This window comes from Muscardinus avellanarius (genome assembly GCF_963383645.1).
Source record: "Muscardinus avellanarius genome assembly, chromosome: 5".
Lineage (NCBI taxonomy): Eukaryota > Metazoa > Chordata > Mammalia > Rodentia > Gliridae > Muscardinus > Muscardinus avellanarius.
Genome location: NC_137790.1, coordinates 72256015 through 72270378, shown reverse-complemented (window position 1 = coordinate 72270378; position 14364 = coordinate 72256015). Strand labels below are relative to the sequence as shown.

The window sequence follows — 14364 nt, the reverse complement described above, 5'->3', positions numbered from 1 at the left end:
CAGGTAAGATTTCTCTTGTTCTTAGTAGGTATATTCCTATTGTTGTGAGTCATTAATGAGTCAAAATTTTAGAGCTTGAGATTAGCATAGAATACAATGACTTCAAAATTATTAAAATACTCAGAATTATCTATAGATCACTTCAGTGATTTAAAATAGTAAGTGTAAGCATTATTTTATGAAACATCTCCTGAACATTTTTTTTAGGATAAGTAGATTTATCATGAAACTTTTTGGTTATTCTGCATATGTATTGAGCCTTATTTAAAATGTACTTAATGTAGGTCAGGGTCAGAAAGATTGGATAGCCCTCCTGAGAGAAAGCCTTTCATTTAGTTAGAGGTAATAGATTCTGACATGCCGAGGCCTGGGAACAGAGTTAAGACATTGATATAAATGGATTTCTAAGTATAAATGGGTGATGGCAGATAACTTCCTGACTTCATAGAGATGATCATGCAGCTAGAGTTGCTGGCCCATCTACAAAGGGCCATGGTAGAACAGAGTGGAAGGCGGAGGCTGTTGGCCACCAGTGGAGCTGGTCCCCACTTCGTCAGCACATGTCCTGCGCCTCGCAGATGAGCATGCCTGAGTGAGTGATGCCAAGTAGCAGATAAATACTTTGACCCTTCAGAGGCCAGAGGAGTTAAAGAATAAAAATCCACGGTGAGGGGCCATGATGCTTTCAGAGTCCACACAAACTTTTGTAAATATTTTTTTTTGTTTTTGGGTGCCAGAGATTGAACCCAGGGAAATTTTACTTCTGAACTATACCCCTAGTGCTTTATTTTATTTATTTATTTATTTATATATTTATTTATTTATATATTTATTTATTTATTTTGCGGGTCTGGGGATTAAACCCAGGGTTATTCGACCTCCAAGCTATACCTTCTACCCTGTTTTTTATTCTTATTTTGAAACAGGGTCTCACTAAGTTACGGAGGGCCCACTAAGTAGCTGAGGCTATTTGTGAACTGTGATCCTTTAGTCTCAGCCTCCCAAATGCTGGGATTACAAGCATGTGCCACCATGCCCGTCTTATTTTTTGTTTATTTTTAATGGTACTGGAGATTGAACCCAGGGGCATTCTACCACTAAGCTATACCCCCAGCACTATTTTTTTTTAATTTGAAATGGTCTAAGTTGCAGAGGGTCTAAGTTTATGCTGGTCATAAACTTGCAATTCCTGTCTCACCCTCTGAATTATTGGGATTATAGCGAGCCACCATGCCTGGATTTTTCTCTTTTTTTTTTCTTTTTTTCTTTTTTGGTGGAACTGGGGTTCCTGGAAGCCCTTCTACCTCCGGGCTACACTCCCAGACCTATTTTTATATTTTTATTTGGAAACAGGGTCTCAAGCTAGCAAGACTGGCTTCGAACCTGCACAATCCTCCTGTCTCCGCCTCCCAAGCACGGGGATTACAAGTGTGCGCCATCACGCCAGGCTGCTTTTAATTTTTTTTTAATTTTAATTTTAATTTTTTTTATTGGTGCACTGAATTCATATATCATACTGGGGTGAAAAAAAAATTTTGTAGACATACATGCACACATCATCCAATTAGCCCCTACCAGATCTCCACCCCGTTCCCATCTCATCCCTCCTTCCCATGCTTGGCTTAGTGGTTGACATCTAGTATTATAGATGTCATTGTTAATTTATCAAAAATTAACAATGATAATCTCACATAACAGTTTCATTTGTCTGATACCAAGCTTTTGATGACTTAAAGATAACATTTCAATATTTCTTTTTGTTTTCTTTCTTACCAGAGAATATTTTTTTATAGCTGAAACTATCATACATTTATTTATTTATTTTTCAGAAAAAATCTATCCTAATATGGAATATGGACTCTAGATACCCAAAATGATATCGAAAAAGAACAAAGTTAGAAGATGTATATTTTATGATTTCAAACCATATAAAGCTACAATAATTGAAACAGTGTAGTACTGTTTTAAAGGCAGATATATAAACCATTGGAGTTAAATAAAAGCCTAGAGATAAATTCTTCCATATATTGTCAAGTTATTTTTGACAAGGTTTCCACAAACATTTGGTGGTAGAAATAATAATCTTTTAACTAAATATTGTTGAAACATAATAATTACATGGAAAAGAATAAAGTTGGACCCTTACCTAATCCCATATACAAATATTAACTCAAAATAGATAAAAGACCTAAATATAAATCTTAAGACTATAAACTTTTAGAAGAAAATCTGGGTCATTAAACCTCACAACATTGAAATTGGCAGTGATTTCTTGGATATGATTTCAATGGCACAGGCAACAGAAGGGTAAACAAACTCCCTAAAAAAATAAAAAAAAAAATATTGTATATCCAAAGACAATGTAAACAGAGTTAAAAGTTACTGATAGAATGGGATAAAATATTTCCAAATGCTTTATCTGAAGGTATATTAATATTCCAACTAGAAATCCTAAACAATAAAAGCAAACCATACAATTTAGAGATATGTAGAAGACTAACATAAATAGTGAATCTCCACAGAAAACCAATCTTAGTTGTCTGTTGGATGGAAAATCTTGTTTCTCTGGTTCTGGTGTGCGTTACCTATTTCTTCTTTGTAGTTAATCTCTTTGAGTATTTTCTCTAGCGCTGGTTTTGAAGACAAAAATTCCTTCAGTTTCTGTTTGTCATGGAAGCTTCTTATTTCTCCATCTAATTTGATAGAAAGTTTTGCTGGGTAGGAAATGTTTGGCTGGAAGTTGTTTTCTTTCAGATTTGGGAATATGTTACTCCAAGCCCTTCTGGCTCTCATGACTTGGTTTGGGAAGTCTGGAGTGATTCTAATTGGTTTGCCTCTGAATGTCATTTGGCCCTGTTTTTGTTGCCTTTAAGATTCTCTGCTTGGCTTCCACATTGGTCATTTTGACAATTATGTGGCATGGGGATCCTCTTCTCTGATCCTGTCTAAAGGTAGTTCTATAAGTTTCCTGGACCTGTGTATCGACCTCTTGCTCTATGTTTGGAAAATAATCTGCTATTACTTCCTTGAAGAGATTGTTGATCCCTTTGGTTTCACTTTCTTTTCCCTCCTCTATTCCAATAATTCTTAGGTTAGCTCTTTTAAAGTGGGCCCATATTTCTTCAATGTCAGATTCCTGCTGTCGGATTTTTTTTTCTAAATTAGAAACTATGCGTTCATTTTTGGAGTGATCATCTTCTAAGAGCGAGATTCTATTCTCCATGTGGTCTAATCGGTTGTTTGTACTTTGAATTGAGGCCTTTACTTCATTAATTGCATCCTTTATCTCTTTTTAGCTCTCTCTGAATTCTTTTTGAAACACCTCTATTATTTCTACAGTTATTTTCCTGATTTGATCTTCTAGAAATCTCTGAATTTGTTTTATTGGGTTCTGATGTTGTGGGGTTGTGGGCATTCATTGCTCCATTGTTATTCCTCTTTCTCATGATTTCGGAAGTTTGTGCCTTCTCTGGGTTCTTCCCTTGGGTCACTACGACTTCACTTAAGGTGCTCTGGATCTCAAGTCTGTGGTATCTCAGTCACCACTACTCCTTTACTGGGTTGTATCGCAGTCTCAGAGCCAGGGAGTCAATCGAGGCTGCTTTAGACCATGGGGGGTGCCGGGTTAGGTGTTCTCCTATGGTGTGATATCTCTGCCACTGCCACTCCCCCACTGGGTCAAGTCCCTGGGAGAGCAGTACTGGGATTTCTCCTCTAGGGGGCGCAGTTTGACTCACAGTTGTTGAGTGTGCTGATGGAGCAGTAGTGGACTTGGTGAATTCGCTGCTTCTGCCTCCGGTGGCAATATGGCGCCGCTGCCACGCCCTCCGCCGTGAGGCTGGCGTATTTCTTCTCTGGTTTTGAGCTCCACTCTGAGTCCCAGCAGAGTGTGCTGAGCCCAGCCACTGGGAGCTTTAGATGCTCTTTGCGCCGAAAAATCTGCTGAATTCCGCCCAGCTGATCCGCAGCTGCTCACCTTGGCTCGCTGTCCACCGCTCCTCTCTGGAGCCTGGTGGGCTGTTGAGTGCGTTGGTCTAGAGCTGCCTGGTGAACTCACTGCTACCGCCGGCAGTAAGGCGCTGCTGCCGCGTCCTCGGGCTTGAGGCGGGTGTATCTCCTCTGTGGCTCTGAGCTCCGTTCTGAGTTCCTCCCCACTCTGGGGCCTGGTGCGGAAAGGGAAGATGGTGGTGCCTGCCGCTCCACACCGTGGCTCCGGCCACAGCACTGTGGTCTGGTTTCTTTCTGGTGTCTTGTTTTTTCCAGCCCTCTTTTTTTCTGTTCCTTGTAATTACATTTTTTGTTTCTCTGCTGATGGTGTTTTCTGGCTATGAAAGGCGCTGATTTTGTGGTAATAGAGATTGGTTGTTAGCAGGGCTTGTAAGTCCCGCTTTTCTCCATCGCCATCTTCCCGGAAGTCCTTAATTTTTTTAAATCAGAAAAAAATATAATCTAGCCGGGTGTGGTGGCACACACTTATAATCCCAGCACTTGGGAGGCTGATACAGGAGGATCACGCAGGTTCAAAGCCAGCCTCAGCTACTTAGGTTCTCAGAAACTTAGTGAGACTCTGTTTCCAAATAAAACATAAAATAGGTCTGGGAATGTATCCCAGAGGTAGAAAAGCCCGTGGGCTCCATCTCCAGTACCACACACAAAAAAAGAAAAAATATATAATCCAGCCTTAATCACATTCATGTTTATATTAGTCTAGCTGCAAAGTATAACATTTATTTTCCTTTTTTTCTGCACTGAGGATCCTACAAAAGCAAAAGTGGGGTCAGGCATGGTAGCACAGGCCTGCCTATAATCCCTGTAGTTGGGAGGCTGAGATGGGTGGATTGCAGGTTCAAGGCCAGCCTCAGAAATTTTGCTAGATCCTCAGCATCTTATCGAGACCCTATTTCAAAATTAAAAAGAAAAAAGGACTGGAGATGACTCAGAGGTAGAATGCCCCTGGGTTCAATCCCAAGGAAGGGAGGGAGGGAGCCTTGGGACCCATAAAGTCATGGCTGGCTGGGCTGTCAAAATCAGTTGAGATGCTTGATAAAAATGCAGATTCACAGGCACCAGCACTATTCTGGAACTAGATTCTGACTCCTCTGGGATGGGGCCTGAATTTGTAGTTTCAGCAAACTCCTTAGTTGATTGAAGTACTGAACTCCATAGTAAACCACTAAGACCTACCACAGACTCAGAGGGGCCTTTAGCAGGGAATACTTACTGAGGTCAAGTTTCTCTCCAAATCTGTCAAACTATACCCGTAGTATTGTGCCCCTTCCTCTGCTTTTCCAACAGGATATTCACACTCTCAGGATCACTTGATGCTGTTACATTTAGTTGTGGCTTTTTACGAATAGGGGCCACTATTTAGGATTAAGCTCCCCCGAGTCTGCCCTTCAGGAGAAAAATGTTTCTACCAAGTGACATTTTTCAAGTACTTTTACACAAAAAGGAGGAAAATGACATATTTGGCATCTTTAGACTGAGGACAACTGTAACGTTCAACTGACAGTATCATTAATCTTCAGTGCAACACATCCTACTTTTCAGCCTCACCCTGAATCAAACAAACCACTGGAGAACAAAAATGAGAGCCAGTCTCTTTTTTAAACTGTATATTTACATGCTTTTATTAGTGCATTGTAATCATACATCATAGTGAGATTCAGAGTGGGTCTCTCTTCTGTTCAAAGTTATTCCACTCATTGTTTAGTCCTGAGTTCAGGTGCCAGGGCTAGGAAGCCACTCCTAAGCCATAGAGACTCTGCCAATCCATGTGTAAATAAACAAAAGCAGTAGCAGCAGCAGAAGTTTTGCAAGATGTCTGTCAACAAAGCAGGACTGTGGTGCCCTCGGCCTCCTCCACTGGAGGTCTGACAGTATTCCCAGGGGCCAGGGGAGGGTGCCTTTATCCTCCCAGCTGTCCCTAGAGTCCAGATGTGCCATCTGCTTGCCTCCACATCAGCATCATTCTGGCTTCTCAGTCTATAGCATTCAAATATGGAGATGCAGTGGAAACCAAAGCCAGAAGGAAACAAAATCAAAGGAAATAATTTACAGGTCATCTGAGATGTTCCCGAGTCAGGGAAATCAATTTAGAGGTCCAGTTCTGTGGCAGAAATTGCAAAGGGCTTGACATCACAGGTACCAAGGCTCAGTTGTTGACTCTTAAGGGTTCCTGCCTAGGTGACCCCGGGCAAGGAAGCTTCTTGCACTCAGTATATCACCTCAACGTAAAAATGTAGATATAATTCTTACCTCACAGGATTGTAGGAATAAAATAATGTGTATGAAAACACCTATTATACTACTAAGTATAATCTAGGTGCTCATTAAATGATATTCAAATCTGAAATTTACCTGAGGATGTGAAGGAAAATGATGCTTCCATCCAATAGATACTGAGTTAGCAAATTAGCAATATGACTGCTAAATCCCTTTGGTTTACTTACATGCAAGGCTTTGAAATCCTCAAAAGCTAGGCTGCCAAGAAAAAAAAACAACATGCTATTTAATAACCTTAGACTCCATTAGCCCTAGCAACAGCAGGAGAATTTCCACTGAAGTTGTAGCAAGCATTATCCTACTGTTTACACTGGGCAGTGTTAAGGCCTATGAGGAAACAATGCAAGAAGGCAGAGTTGAGCCGGTTGTGGTGGTACACACCTGTAAGCCCAGTACTTGGGAGGCTGAGACAAGAGAATTGCAAGTTCAAGGCCAGCCTAAGCAACTTAATGAGACCCTTTTAAAGGGCTGAAACCAGAATGGTGGTACACACTTATAATCACTATACTTGGGGGGCTGAGACAGGAGGATCACAGGTTTGGGGCCAGCCCTCAGCAAATTAGTAAGACCTTGTTTCAAAATAAAAAACAAAATAGGGCTAGGGGTGTAGCTCATAGGTAGAATGCCCCTGGATTCAACCCCCAACACCAAAAAGGAGGTGGGGCTGGTGGTATAGATTGGAGGTAGAATGCACCTGGGTTCTATCCTCAGTACCATAAAAAAAAAAAAGGCAGATTTGGTATCAACATTAAAAAAGGTTCTTCTGGCAGTTCAGCCAGGGCTTCTGGGCTGCACAATTCCATGGGACACAGTTAACCCAGATCACAAGCTACATGGTGCCCATTTATGCAGCTGCAAAGTGCAGTATAATCTAAGCCCTGTCCCATATGGCACAGCTCATAAAAAATGAAGTTCCCAGTCAGGTATGGTGGCACGCACCTGTAATCCCAGTACTCAGGAGGCTGAGATGGGAGGATCACAGATTCAAGGCTAGTGCACGGTAACTCAAGACCCTCTTTCCCTCTTTCAAGATAAATAAAAAGGGCTGAGGGTATGATTCAGTGGTAGAGTGCCTCTAGGTTAACTCCTATACCTTCCCCCAATACACACACACACACACACAGAGAGAGAGAGAGAGGGGGGGGGGGGAGAGATGTAAATTCTCTGTCATGGAATCTTTTCAATTTGAGGCAAAGTTACAATAAGGGTATTAAAGAATGATTCCTGCTTGGGGTAGGAGTCTGATTAGGTCATCTTCCTTCATTCTGAACTAGTTTATCAAACATTTATGGAGCATCCATTCAACATCAGGCATAGACCTCAACCCAAGAACTAAAACGTAAAGATTTTATGCTTGCCTGAGGGGATTCAGCAGCCCTACCACTAAGTGACCCCAGCCCCCATATCACTGTGGCATCCCACTGTGATCCCCACTGTCTCCTTCAGCTGGTAGCAACTGGAATTGTGTGGTCATGCCTTCTGTCTATAAGACCATGATTCTCTCCTTACTGAAAAACCTGATCTTTTTCCACAAATTTAATGTCTACCTGTGGACACATAGTTGTAACTATGTTATCTGATTTAAACTCTAAAATGTATTTGCTCTTAAGATATGTTCATTTCTATCATAAAAGAGAATCTGAGGCAAGTCTGATTTCTGTGCCAAAGAAGGATCTTTTTCTTAGAAAAATCTGTTAAGAAGTAAAACAAACAATCCCCCTCCAAGAAACCTAAAACTTGCTTTACAACTATTGTTAATCATATTGAATAAAGGTTTTAGGGAAGGAATCCAAAATGTTATTTTCTAAAAGTAATAAGGTACTCTGGGTATGCTTGGTTGTCATAAAATACCACAAAAATGCGTGGATTTTTTACATTATCTGTGACAGTGTCATACAGGTCAGTAGGATTTTGAGGGCTCTTTGAAGGAGGCACAATTAATGAACTATGTCCATGTGTGTAGATTCCAGTAAGTACTCGCACATAATACATATGCTTTTTCCCATTTCCATCTGGTCTGGAGTATGTGTCATTGGCAGAATAGCTGGCATCGACAGCAAAATAGGTTCCCTTTCCATATGCCACAGCTGTGAAAAGAAAAACAAAACATTTTTAAAGAATTTTAATTTAGTGTATAATTTGACATGTTGGCCCAATATGTCAGTTGTAAAATGTTCAGTTTAAATGGAGTGTGTGGTGCATGTTCCATTTTTAAAAATCCACCTTGCAGGGTCAATCAGTCCCCTTTTGGATGAAATACAGAGAATCCCACTCTGAAATGCAGGCAGTGACCCAACCACCACCCTGGGAACACACAGTGAATCTGCACTGTTCCTGGCCAGCAGGGGTTCTCATAGCTGACACCTCCTTCAAGCAGTCAGGCTCCTCACTTTCTTACCATTCTTTCCAGCATAACTACGATTAAAGCCATTTTTGTTGACATGTGGCACTGAGTCAACATCTGTCCCATGGAAGAGTTGCCTCTCATTTATTGTCTGGCCATTCTTGGCATCCATGATTTTTTTCTTTGCCTGGTAACTATTCCAGAGATCTGAATTCTGGATCCTTGTAATCTACAAATTTAAAAAAAGATATTCTATTAGTGCCAAGATCACTTGCCAAGATATAGCAAACAAATAATGATCACTAATTTGTGTAAATAAAAATTACAGCACTGTGTACCCCTGGGTTTCACCTCCAGTACCACAAAAATAAATAAATAAAAATAAAAACAAAAAATAAGAAAATTCAATACCATGTGGCAGCTTTCTGCATTCAGAAATCTTTTTAGATCCAGTGTTTCATAAAAGCAAATATTGGGATAAATGTTGGTTTAATTTTTAGCATCTTTTTATGTATCACATGAGAGCAAACAATGTCTAGGATGTTAGGTACTTATTGTACAAATCATTCTGACCCAGCCTTTCAAAAGTCTGCTTTTTGTGTGCACTCAAATAACTGCCCCCCTCCAGCTGGGCGTGGTGGTGCACACTTGTAATCCCCGCACTTGGGAGGCGGAGACAGGAGGATGGCGCAGGTTCGAAGCCAGCCTTGCTGGTTTAAGAGACCCTGTTTCTAAATAAAAATATAAAATAGGTCTGGGAGTGAAGCCCAGAGGTAGAAGGGTTTCCAGGAACCCCAGTACCACCAAAAAGAAGAAGAAAGAGAAGGAGAAGGAGAAGAAGGTGGTAGTAAAAGGTCAAGAAGAGCAAAGAATAGATGCAATAAATAGAAGAATGACTATGGTATAATATTTAAATAAAAAGGTTCCAAAAATGGAAAAAGAAAAAACATACCAATTAACCAAAGTTTGGATAGCTATTTTAATATTGTTAATAATTTTGGTATCATAATTTAGAAATAGTTTATTTATACTAGGAGAAACTACAGATCCTTCCTCCAGGGATCTGAGTAGCTACAACCAGTCCCATCAAAACAGTGAGTTTACAAACCATCCCATTTGGAGCCTACCTGGCTGCAGGAACTTGCATGGCAATAGCCAAACTTGTGGAGCTGGTGAGTTGGCAGACTGTGCTCTACTTGGCCATAATTCATAGACAGTCCCTAGGGACACTCAAGCAGGACCTAAAGTCAGTAGTCTGTCCCACCTATGTGGGATCTCTAGTGGTCATGGCTGGATGATCATATGTGGTGTCTTTGTGGTGAAACAACTCACCCACCCAACAATGCTGCAGGCTCAGAAGGCTATGAACTCTCACCTGGAAGAGTTTGGGTGCCATGAGTAGCAAGGGCAGTGGAGCAACCAGCAAAGTCTCAAGTAATAGCTGCTGCAAGAGCAGCAGTGGTGTTCCTGGGGCTAACAAACTCAGCCACCCATGCCCCAGGATAAGAACCATACAATCTTTCCTCTGGTGGAGTCTGGGTCCCACAAGCAGTGAGACCATGGGCCAGCAGGATTTCATGTGCTCTTAGCTGGAAGAGTAGCAGCAGTATCCCTGGGAAAATTTAACTCAGATAACCAAGCTACAGGCTAGAAACACTACAATCTCTCAGTCCACAGAATTTGAGCCTATTGATCACAGAAGCCAACAGTTGACAGTGTTTCACATGATTGAAACCAGCAGAGCATCAGTAGTGTCCCCGGGGTATTAAAGTTCAGCCATCTGGGCCACAGGATTGGATGTCATAATCTCTGGCCCTCCTAAGTTTGGGCCCAGTGATCACAGATGCCAAATGACAGCATCCAACAATGTTTCATGTGATTGCAACCAGCAGAGCAGCAGTAGTTTCCCTGAGGCATTTAGTCTCAGCCAGCTGGGCTGCAAGCTCAAAATATTATAGTCTCTAGCCATGCTGAGACTGGGCCAGGAGACCACGAAGGCCTACAGCCAATCAGAAATTGCTGCTTGTCTGCATTGGAAAAGTGCTATATCCTATTAAAGAGGTTCTGGGAAATAACTCAAAATTTGTATTATATAAGAAAGATTCACTGAGGCAAATATACAACCCCAGCACAGGAATTATAATAAAGGGACAATGAATAGGATGTAGGACTCCCACAAAAACAGTAGTATAATACCAACACACCAGAGATACAAACCTAAGAATCCTGAAAACATGAGAACAAAGACCAACGAGGAAATAATAAATTTCCAAGTCCACAACATAGATCACCAGTATAAAGCTGCAGAAAATACCAGAAGGAGAATTCAGATTTTGATTTTCAACATAATAAAAGAAAGGCATTAGCTATGAAATCAGAAACATGAGAAGAATATGAAAGAACATAGAAATAAAGAAATCAAAGCCCTAAATAAGAATCAAATAGAGGACCTGAGTGAAATAAAGGCAATAATAAATGAAATAAAGTTCTCAATAAAAGCCATCACTTACAGACTAGACTACATGGAAAATATTTTCACTCTGAAGACAAATCATTCAAAATTGACCACATAGTCACCAATATAGAGAAGACAATATGTCAACATGACCAGAACTTTAAAAAAAAAATGTGGGATATGAAACAACCTAACAGACAATAGGCATTGAAGAAAGTCTAGAAGCACAAAGTAAAAGAATCAGAAACTGCTTTAGAGAAGGATCAGAGAACTTCCCAAATATGAAAAATTAAATAGATTACCACATACAGGAGACAATAAGAACCCGAATAAGACAATATCAAAGAAGAACTTCTCCATAATAATCAAAATTACTAACATAGGGCTAAGCATGGTGGCACACACTTATAATCCCAGCACTTGGGAGGCTGAGACAGGAGAATCATGGTTCGCGGACAGCCTCAGCTACTACTTAGTGAATCCCTTTGCAACTCAATGAGACCCTGTTCCAAAATAAAGAATAAAAATAGAGATGAGGGTGTAGCTTGTAGGTAGAACACCCCTGGGATCCACCCCAAGTACTGCAAAAAAAAAAAAAAAACAAAAAACTAACATAGAGGCCAAAAAGAGACTCATAAATGCATTGAGAGCAAAATGACAGGTGAAATTCAGGGATAAAACAATAAGAATCACTCCAGATATCTCAACCCAAATCACAAAAGCCAGGAGGGCTTGGTAAAATGTATTCCAAACATTGAAAGAAAATATCTTCAACAAAGACTTCTGTATGTAGGAAAAATATCCTTCAAAATTGATGGAGAAATAAAAATCTTCCAAGACAAGCAGAAACTAAAAAAAGTCATGACTACCAAGGCAGCATCAGAGGAATACTTATAGAAATAAAACACAAAGAAGAAAAAATGAACATCAGAATGAGAGAAGGGATGCATTCTACCTGATAAGAAACTAAGTGAAGGAGAAATAACACTACATCAAACTGAAAACTCAAATGACAGGAAATAAGAATTAGCTCTCTCAATAACCTTAAATGTCAATGGCCTAAACTCAACAGTTAAAAGACATGGACTGGTAATTTGGATTAAAGACAAACAATATGCTGCTTGCAAGAAACTCATCTTACAGTAAGAGATATTCATAGGCTAATGGTAAAAGGATGGAAAAAAGATATTCTATATCCAAAAAAGCAGACTTAGGCCAAAACTTATCAGAAGAGAAAAAGTGGGTCATTTCTCACTGATAAAAGGAACAATATGCCGGGCGTGGTGGCACACGCTTGTAATCCCTGCACTTGGGAGGCAGACAGGAGGATCGCACAGCTTCAAAGCCAGCCATGTGTGCTGGCTTAGGAGACCGTGTTTCCAAATAAAAAATGTAACAATAGGTCTGGGAGTGTAGCCCGGAGGTAGAAGGGCTTCCAGGAACCCCAGTACCACCAAAAACAACAACAACAAAAAGGAACAATACAAATAGAAGATATAATGATAATCAACATTTATGCCTCAAATGTGGGCACACCACTATTATAAAACAAACTGTTTTGACATTAAGACTATAATATTGGGATATTTCAATACACCTCTAACATCACTAGATTAATTTTCTAGACAAAAGATCAGTAAAGACTCTTCAAACCAAAGCACACTACAAACCCAATGGGCCTAAAAGACATATAAAAAATATCCCATCAAACAAGAGCTGAATATAGAAGCTGTACATGGAAGATGGGATTGAAAATTACAGCAACTGCTATAGAAATAAATGTGGAGATTCTTCAGAAAACTGGAAATAAATACACCTTATGATCTACCTACCCATTCCTGGGTATCTTTCTAAAAGGATTGAAGCCAAAATACTATAGTGATATATGTATATCTGTGTTTCTAGCAGCACAACTTACAATGGCCTAATCATAGAACCAACCTAGGTGTCCACCAACAGATAAATGGATTCCAAAACTATGGGATATACACACAATGGAATTCTACTCAGCAACAAAGGAAAACAAAATTATGTCATTTGCAGAAAAATGGATGGATCTGGAGAACATTATGTTAAGTGAGATTAGCCACCATAGAAAGTGAAGGATCATATGTTTCCTTCCATATGTGGAAGCTAGGGAATAGTCAGGATAAAAAAGGAACTTTAGAAAATGGAATAGAAACCCCAGTGGAGTGATGGATGTTATTGTGATTAGTAACTTTTATACTTACATTTTGTTTTCGATACTAGATATTGAACCCAGAGGCATTCTATCTCCAAACTACACTCCCAGCTCGATTTTATTTATTTGGAAACATGGTCTCACTAGGTTGCTGAGAGCCTTGTCATCCTCCTGCCTCAGCCTCCCAAGTTCTGGGATTATAAGTGTATGCCACCATGCCCAGCTCAAATAGCTTATGTATTAATTTTCAGAGTTGATATAATTTAGTCATGATTGTTGTAATCTCATCAGTAGATAAATCCATTATGATGGGTTTTCTGGATGGAAACCCAAGCTGGTGGGGCATAGCTAGAGAAAGTGAGTCACTGGGCATGTGGCCTTAGGAGCTGTGCTATTGTCTCAGAATCCCTTTACTTGCCTACTCCCTTGCTTTCAGATTCCAAGATGTGAGAAGTAGAGTTCTTGTCCTTTCACTTTTTCTGATTCCTGTCACCATGCTCTGAGATCTGTAGACTCCGACCTTACACGGACTGAACTTGTAATCTCCAAGCAACCTTGCAGATAAATATTTCTTTCTCTGTGTTGTGTGATTAGTCATATGGATTATGGCAGTGAGAATGTTGACTGAGACAAAAATTGGTATCAGAGACTTGGGGTCACTGCTGTATCTGTTTGACTATATGTGCTTTTTGTTTGTTTGTTTTTGTTTGTTTTGTTTTGGTGGTAGTGGGGGTGAAACCCAGAGGCCTTCTACCTCTGGACTGCACTCCCAGACCTATTTTATATTTTTTATTTGGAAACAGGGTCTCTTAAGCCAGCTGAGACTGGCTTTGAACCTGTGTGATCCTCCTCTCAGCCTCCCAAGTGTGGGGATTACAAGCGTGCACCGTCATGCCCGGCTGACTATATGTGTTTTGAGTCTTTGGAACTGGTTTTTTAGAGGAAGTTGGAATAGCCAGAATGTGTCTAGAAAGGCAAATGGTAGAAAGTATACTCAGGAGATTTGGGAACATAAAAGGACTCCTTAGGTAAATGGAGAAGAGGCCACATGTGTACTTTCTGGCAAATAACTTATTAGCATTTTGCCTATGTTCTGAA

General features: G+C 40.2%; 1 protein-coding gene across 1 annotated transcript in view; it reads right to left on the bottom strand.

Moving 5' to 3' along the window:
* Nucleotides 1–8082: 8082 nt before the first annotated feature.
* Nucleotides 8083–14364, bottom strand: part of PARP14 (poly(ADP-ribose) polymerase family member 14) — a gene marked incomplete at both ends in the record, with an annotated part of 82034 nt that continues 75752 nt past the window's right edge. The window contains 2 exons of the mRNA XM_080696431.1: nt 8083–8372; nt 8684–8858. Coding sequence (XP_080552557.1) covers nt 8083–8372; nt 8684–8858 — 465 coding nt within the window. The remainder of the gene's footprint in view (nt 8373–8683; nt 8859–14364) is intronic.